This window comes from Haematobia irritans, chromosome 5, assembly GCF_050003625.1.
Source record: "Haematobia irritans isolate KBUSLIRL chromosome 5, ASM5000362v1, whole genome shotgun sequence".
Taxonomy (NCBI): domain Eukaryota; kingdom Metazoa; phylum Arthropoda; class Insecta; order Diptera; family Muscidae; genus Haematobia; species Haematobia irritans.
In genome coordinates this window covers 152073654-152082067 of record NC_134401.1, presented here as the reverse complement: position 1 = coordinate 152082067, position 8414 = coordinate 152073654, and the positions used below count along the sequence as shown (strand labels likewise).

The window sequence follows — 8414 nt, the reverse complement described above, 5'->3', positions numbered from 1 at the left end:
TATTGAAATCGGTTCAGATTTATATATAGCTCCCATATATATCTTTCGCCCGATATGGACTAATACGGTCCCAGAAGCCAGAGTTTTACCCCAATTTGGTTGAAATTTTGCACAGGGAGTAGAATTAGCATTGTAGCTATGTGTGCCAAATTTGGTTGAAATCGGTTCAGATTTAGATATAGCTCCAATATATAGCATTCGGCCGATTTACACTCATATGACCACAGAGGCCAATTTTGTGCTCCGATTTAGTTTAAATTTTGCACAGGGAGTAAAATTAGCATTGTAGCTATGCGTGCCAAATTTGGTTGACATCGGTTAAGATTTAGATATATCTCCCATATATAGCTTTCGCCCGATTTACACTGATATGACCACAGAGGCCAATTTTTAACTCCGATTTAGTTGAAATTTTGCACTAGGAGTACAATTAGTAGTGTAGCTATGCGTGCCAAATTTGGTTGAAATTGGTTCAGATTTAGATATAGCTCCAATATATAGCTTTCGCCCGATTTACACTCATATGACCACAGCGGCCAATTTTTTGCTCCGATTTAGTTGAAATTTTGTACAGGGAGTAGAATTAGCATTGTAGCTATGCGTGCCAACTTTGGTTGAAATCGGTTCAGATTTAGATATATCTCCCATATATAGCTTTCGCACGATTTACACTGAAAAAAATATTGTCGTGAGGTCAAAGATTTCATGTCTTTAAAATACACTGAAAAAACAGTGAACCCACCAGGAAGAAAATTTTGATTAATTTTAGAAAATTTTGAATAGTTTTAGAAATTTTTAACTAAACAGTATTACAAGCGCTGGCATCACGCCGATATCACAAAAATAGGTAAATATTTTTCGACAAATTCAAGAAAATTTATTAGACATATATAATTTTTTTCACTTTTTAAAGAAAATTTTGCAGTTTGAAGGAAAAAATTGGAGTTCAAAATTGCAAGAATGTCTTTAGTGACATACGAAGTTCATGATGGACGCGGTTGTAGTAAAATTTACAAATTTAAAGAAATAATGAACTATTTTGTGAGAAGTACGAATTTAGTAAAACTTTTTACTTCATTTGTATATAATTTTTTCCCGTCTTTTAGTTCATTTAACTAACGTACACAAAAAATTATTAGAGTAAATGAAACTTTCTCCAAATATAATAATTTCATGAACTAAAATATAGTTAAATTGGATTTAGTGAAATAGTGAGTTCACTTTTTTTTGAGTGTACGAATACAAATTTTGCTTAGCATAGAAGACGCATTTCTCTAAAATAAAGTTATTTTCCTTGTCCAAAAGTCGATAAACTTTTCAATGAAGTCGTATTGTCCTTATAATTAAGTGATTTGACTTAAAAATGGGTATCTTAACATGAAAGAAAAAATTTATAGGCTAAGGTCAACTTGACTTTAATAATTTAGAAAAATTCTTTAAATTTAATGAAATTGTCTTTAAATTTGTTGTCTTTTTGCATCTTGACTACAAAGCAAAAAATCGTTCAAATATAGGACATGTTTTTCAAAACTTTATTTTAAAGAAGTTTTTTACTTCAAACATAGCATAATTTCTACTGGAAGTCGAGTCTTAATTTGGAAAATAAAGTTGCCGTTAACTCGTTTTTAAAGGTCTTTGATAGCATATGAAGAAAAGCTGAGAAAGCGAAAAATTAAAATTTGCTTCCTAGAAGCAAGTACACAAAACCTAAATTTAAAAGAGAATTGTGTCTTAAAAGTATCCTTACTTGTATTCTCCGCTTCTTTGGCTCGGAATCAATACCAAATTTTTTAAAGTAAAGACAAAATCTTTGGAACCGAGTATGCTTTTTTTTCAGTGTACACTCATATGACCACAGAGGCCAATTTTTTGGCCTCGATTTAGTTGAAATTTTGCACAGGGAGTAGAATTAGCATTTCAGCTACGCGTGCCAAATTTGGTTGAAATCGGTTCAGATTTAGATATAGCTCCCATATATATGTTTTTCTGATTTCGACAAAAATGATCAAAATACCAAAATTTTTCTTGTAAAATCGCCACTGCTTAGTCGAAAAGTTGTAAAAATAACTTTAATTTTCCTAAACTTCTAATACATATATATCGAGCGATAAATCATAAATAAACTTTTGCGAAGTTTCCTTAAAATTGCTTCAGATTTTAATGTTTCTCATATTTTTTTTACTAACATTGTGTTCCACCCTAGTGCATTAGCCGACTTAAATTTTGAGTCTATAGATTTTGTAGAAGTCTATCAAATTCTGTCCAGATCGAGTGATATTTAAATGTATGTATTTGGGACAAACCTTTATATATAGCCCCCAATACATTTGACGGATGTGATATGGTATCGAACATTTAGATCTACAAAGTGGTGCAGGGTATAATATAGTCGGCCCCGCCCCACTTTAGACTTTCCTTACTTGTTTTGTAGAATATAGTTCTCATTTATCGAATTTTCATTCTCTTCTACTGATGTTATTGTCATTTTTTTCACCTAACACACTTACTTTTTGTTCAGTTTTGTTTTCAAATATCAATGGGATTTGTTTCACTTTATAACAATATCATAATTTTATTCAATAAATTAAACTAATAAGCAAAATATGGTAGGTTTATCTGCCAAAGCCGCCACCAAATGATGAAGTTGAAGCTGAGGCGGAAGCAGAAGCAGAGGCTCCACCAAAACCACCGCCATAGCCTCCTGGATAACCTCCATACCCTCCATAGCCACCAGGGTAGCCACCATATCCTCCATAGCCACCGGGGAATCCACCATAACCACCACCAAAGCCGCCAGGGAATCCACCGTATCCACCATAACCGCCATAACCACCATAACCACCAAAACCTCCATAACCACGGCCAAAACGATGATGACGAACTACACGGGCATTTTCGGCTACATCAACCCCACTGGTGTCAACATCAACATCTTCCAAAGTCACCCTGGTCTCCTTTTCCACCGGTAAAGCGGCACAAATAGCCAAACAAAGGCACAAAGTTAGAGCTATGAACGATTTCATTTTATAGTTTCTTCTAAGACAACACTTATTCACTGATCTTCTTGATTTGAAATTTGATTTTATTCTGTCATCTACTTGCAATGGATGGTAATTTTATATATGGCCTTGTGAGTAAATTTTCAATCGAATCAAAGAGTTTCTCAATACACTATTCAAATATTTCACCCCCGAAAGCCGATATTAATCTGCCAAAAAAATAGAAGACGTTGGCAGAGTCTCAAAGAGGAAAAGGCAGAAGCTGCAGTCTTCTTCTGTTTCATTATTCAAGATAATCCAAATTTTATTGCGGTCTTTTGTAGCACCTCCAGCAGAATTCTCTGCTCAAAATAATGGATCAATAGATGCTGGATATATTTTAGAAAGATGGGTTATCTGGGTGTGAGTGTTTTGGCATAGATGTATAGTGAAATTCCATTTTTGATCATATTAATTAGTTAATTTTAAGATGTTCGATCGATGCGACATCTTCTTTATGCTCTCGAAAATAAGTGACATACCCGTTTGACTAGTGGAGATTTAGGAGAGTTTATCATGAGAGTATTGAATGAAAACAAAAAAAAAAACATATTTGATTTGATTAGAACTTTTTGTTTTTGTTGTTTTTTTTATTGGTAGCAAAATTTCACACAATTTTTTTTATAGCCAAGATAAATTGATATTGTGAAAACACCCTACACAGTTACGAGTACGTTGACACATTTTCGCTAGCTTTGGTAATTCCACTGAAAAACAACAAAAACAAGTATATACGGCCGTAAGTTCGGCCAGGCCGAAGCTTATGTACCCTCCATCATGGATTGCGTAGAAACTTCTTCTAAACACTGCCATCCACAATCGAATTACTTAAGTTGCGGTAACGCTTGCCGATGGCAAGGCATCTTAAAACCTCCTAACACCATCTTCTAAATTGTATGACAAAATTTTCTATAGAAAGAAAATTTTGACAAAAATTTCTACAGAAATAAAATTTTAACAAAATTTTCTATAGAAATAAACTTTTGACAAAATTTCTATAGAAATAAAATCTTGGTAGATTATTTTTGGCTCGAGTGGCAACCATGATTATGAACCGAATAAAATTTGAACAAAATTTTCTATGGAAATAAAATTTTGACAATGATGAAAATTTTATTATGAACCGAATAATATTTTAACAAAATTTTCTCTAGAAATAAAATTTTGACAAAATTTTCTATAGAAATAAAATTTTGACAAATTTTTCTATAGAAAAAAATTTTGGTAGATTATTTGTGGCTCTAGTGGCAACCATGATTATGGACCGATATGGACCAATTTTTGTGTGATTGAACCAATTTTGATATGGTTGTTAGCGACCATATACTAACACCACGTTCCTAATTTGAACCGGATCGGATGAATTTTGCTCCTCCAAGAGGCTCCGGAGGTCAAATCTGGAGAACGTTTTATATGGGGGCTATATATAATTATGGACCGATATGGACCAATTCTGGCACGGTTGTTAAAGATCATATACTAACACCATGTTCCAAATTACAACCGGATTGGATGAAATTTGCTTCTCTTGGAGACTTCGCAAGCCAAATCTGGGGATCGTTTTATATGGGGGCTATATATAATTATGAACCGATGTGGACCAATTTTTGCATGGTTGTTAGAGACCATATACCAATATCATGTACCAAATTTCAGGCGGATCGGATGAAATTTGCTTCTCTTTGAGGCTCCCCAACCCAAATCTGGGGATCGGTTTATATGGGCGCTTTATATAATTATGGACCGATGTGGACCAATTTTTGCATGGTTGTTAGAAACCATATACCAATACCATGTACCAAATTTCAGCCGGATCGGATGCAATTTGCTTCTCTTTGAGGCTTTGCAAGCCAAATCTGGAGATCGGTTTATATGGGGGCTATATATAATTATGAACCGATGTGGACCAATTTTTGCATGGTTGTTAAACCATATACCAACATCATGTACCAAATTTCAGCCGGATCGGACGAAATTTGCTTCTCTTTTAGGCTCCGCAAGCCAAATCTGGGGATCGGTTTATATGGGGGCTATATATAATTATGGACCGATGTGGACCAATTTTTGCACGGTTGTTAGAGACCATATACCAACACCATGTACCAAATTTCAGCCGGATCGGATGAAATTTGCTTCTCTTTTAGGCTCCGCAAGCCAAATCTGGGGATCGGTTTATATAGGGGCTATATATAATTATGGACCGATGTGGACCAATTTTTGCACGGTTGTTAGAGACCATATACCAACACCATGTACCAAATTTCAGACGGATCGGATGAAAGTTGCTTCTCTTTTAGGCTCCGCAAGCCAAATCTGGGGATCGGTTTATATGGGGGCTAATATAATTATGGACCGATGTGGACCAGTTTTTGCATGGTTGGTAGAGACCATATACTAACAGCATGTACCAAATTTCAGCCGGATCGGATGAAATTTGCTTCTCTTAGAGCAATCGCAAGCCAAATTTGGGGGTCCGTTTATATGGGGGCTATACGTAAAAGTGGACCGATATGGACCAATTTTTGCATGGTTGTTAGAGACCATATACCAACACCATATACCAAATTTCAGCCGGATCGGATGAAATATGCTTCTGTTAGAGGCTCTACAAGCCAAATCTGAGGGCCCCTTTATATGGGGGCTATACGTAAAAGTGGACCGATATGGCCCATTTTCAATACCATCCGACCTACATCGATAACAACTACTTGTGCCAAGTTTCAAGTCGATAGCTTGTTTCGTTCGGAAGTTAGCGTGATTTCAACAGACGGACGGACGGACGGACGGACATGCTTAGATCGACTGAGAATTTCACCACGACCCAGAATATATATACTTTATGGGGTCTTAGAGCAATATTTCGATGTGTTACAAACGGAATGACAAAGTTAATATACCCCCATCCTATGATGGAGGGTATAAAAACATTGGCCCACTACACTAGCCAACAGTCGTTTTGTGAATTGGTTCTAGCATAATTTTTCTCATTGATTTTGACCTACTAAACACGAAAATGAGTTTTAAAAAATTTTCTGTCGATTGGTTTTCGAGATGCAAATTTTTGAACTTTGTTTTTTAATTTTTGGAGGTACACTTACAATTTTGAGCATACCTTTCGTCTTCTTTGACCTATTTGATCCTAGTGCTCAAATTAAAGAAAATTGAGCCGTCTACAACTCATTCTATTTGTTGTAAGATTTTGTTAAGTAAGGGCTTATTTTCTTTGTAAAAATTTCAGCTATACGCATAAAAACCAAAATTGCTGTCGTGTTATATATTTTTATGAATTTTTATATGGTTTCTTTTACCACATTTTTACTACAAAAAACGCCGTTTTTTAACTTTTTTAAGCCGCCAACATCCAAACTACTTACCCGATTTGAAAATTTTCTGTGAATGAGTTGTAGACGGCTCAATTTTCTTTAATTTGAGTAGCACTAGGATCAAATAGGCCAAAGAAGACGAAAGATATGCTCAAAACTGTAAGTGTACCTCCAAAAATTAAAAAAAGTTCAAAAATTTGTATCTCGAAAACCAATCGACAGAAAATGTTTTAAAACTCATTTTCGTGTTTAGTAGGTCAAAATCAATGGGGAAAAGTATGCTAGAAACAAATAACAGAGAAAATTTTGTTATTTGTGACCTAGTGCTATGAAAGATTATGGAACCTAAATTTTAGGACATCTAATTTGCAAACTATTGAAGAAAATTTTATTTAAACTAAATAAATTTTAATTAAAGCAATGTTCATAATCTTTCATTTAAAAATGTATGTCACTCAATTTAGGACACCAATATTTGAACATTTTGTCTCTCAGTTAAAGTTGTATGTCTTTGAGGTAAGGCAAATTTGCCTTTATGCATGAAATAATCTTTATATTAACTGAAATATTAAAACTTTATACACTGAAAAAAATATTGTCGTGAGGCCAAAGATTTCATGTCCTCAAAATACGAATGCAAATTTTGCTTAGCATAAAAGATGCATTTCTCTAATATAATTTTTTTTTCTTTGTCCAAAAGTCGATAAACTCTTCAATGAAGTCGTATTGTCCTTATGATTAAGTGATTTGACTTAAAAATGGGTATTATAATATGAAAGAAAAATTTTTTGGGGTAAGGTCAACTTGACTTTAAAAATTCAGAAAAATTCTTTAAAATGAATGAAATTGTCTTTAAATTTCTTGTCTTTTTGCATCTTGACTACAAAGCAACAACTCGTTCAAAAATAGGACATGTTTTTCAACACGTTATTTTAAAGACGTTTTTTACTTGAAACATAGCATAATTTCTAAATGAAAAAACGAAAAATTGAAATTTGCTTCATAGAAGCAAGATTTCCGGAGCCCCTTGGAGGAGCAAAATTCACGTGGTTTTAGTATATGGTACCTAACAACCATGCAAAACTTGGTCCATATCGGTCCATAATTTTATATAGCCTCCATATAAACCGATCCCCAGATTTGACCTCCAGAGACTTTTGGAGGAGAAAAATTCATCCGATTCGGTTGAAATTTGTTACATTGCGCTAGTATATGGCCGCTAACAGCCGCGCAAAAATTGTTCCATATCGGTCTATAGTTATATATAGCCGTTCACCAATCACACAAAACTTAGTCCATATCGCCAAAAATAATCTACCAAAATTTTATTTGTATAGACAATTTTGTCAAAATTTATTTTTATAGAAAATTTTGTAAAAATTTTATTACTATAGAAAATTTTCTCAAAATTTTATTTCTATAGAAAATTTTGTCAACATCTTATTTCTATAGAAAATTTTATCAAAAATTTATTTCTAAAGAAAATTTTGTTTAAATTTTATTTCTATAGAAAATTTTGTCAAAATTTATTTCTATAGAAAATTTTATCAAAATTTTATTTCTATAGAAAATTTTATCAAAATTTTATTTCTAGAGAACATTTTGTCAAAATTTTATTTCTATTGAAAATTTTGTCAAACTGAATTATATACGTACTTACAATTTAGAAGACGGTGTTAATAAGTTTTAGGATACCTTGCCATCGGCAAGTGTTACCGCAACCCAGGTAATTCGATTGTGGGTTACAGTCTTTAGTAGAAGTTTCTTCGCAATCCATGGTGGAGGGTACATAAGATTCGGCCTGGCCGAACTTACGGCCGTATATACTTGTTTTGTTTTGTTTTTTAATTTCTTCATCCAAATGAACTATGGCAAGCCCATGTAAAATTCATGGGAGATGATCCAAGTTTGCACAACTTCCGGATCACAAATTGGGGATCCAAACTAATTTTTTTGAAGTTTTTTTTTGCTATGTAGTTAAATGGACTAAAAGATGGGCAAAAATGAAGCATAAAGATTTACTCAATTTGTACTTCTCACAAAATAATTCATT

The 8414-nt window shown here is 33.6% G+C and overlaps 1 protein-coding gene across 1 annotated transcript; it reads right to left on the bottom strand.

The window, feature by feature from the left end:
- Nucleotides 1-2542: 2542 nt before the first annotated feature.
- Nucleotides 2543-3172, bottom strand: LOC142240506 (uncharacterized). Its single transcript, XM_075312202.1, has one exon. It carries the CDS (start codon nucleotides 3021-3023, stop codon nucleotides 2613-2615), a length of 411 nt encoding a protein of 136 aa, XP_075168317.1. The 5' UTR covers nucleotides 3024-3172; the 3' UTR covers nucleotides 2543-2612.
- Between the last annotated feature and the right edge of the window lie 5242 nt (nucleotides 3173-8414).

Bases quoted from the DNA above. Each gene is read 5' to 3' on its own strand.
- LOC142240506 (XM_075312202.1), bottom strand. From the start codon at position 3,023: ATGAAATCGTTCATAGCTCTAACTTTGTGCCTTTGTTTGGCTATTTGT.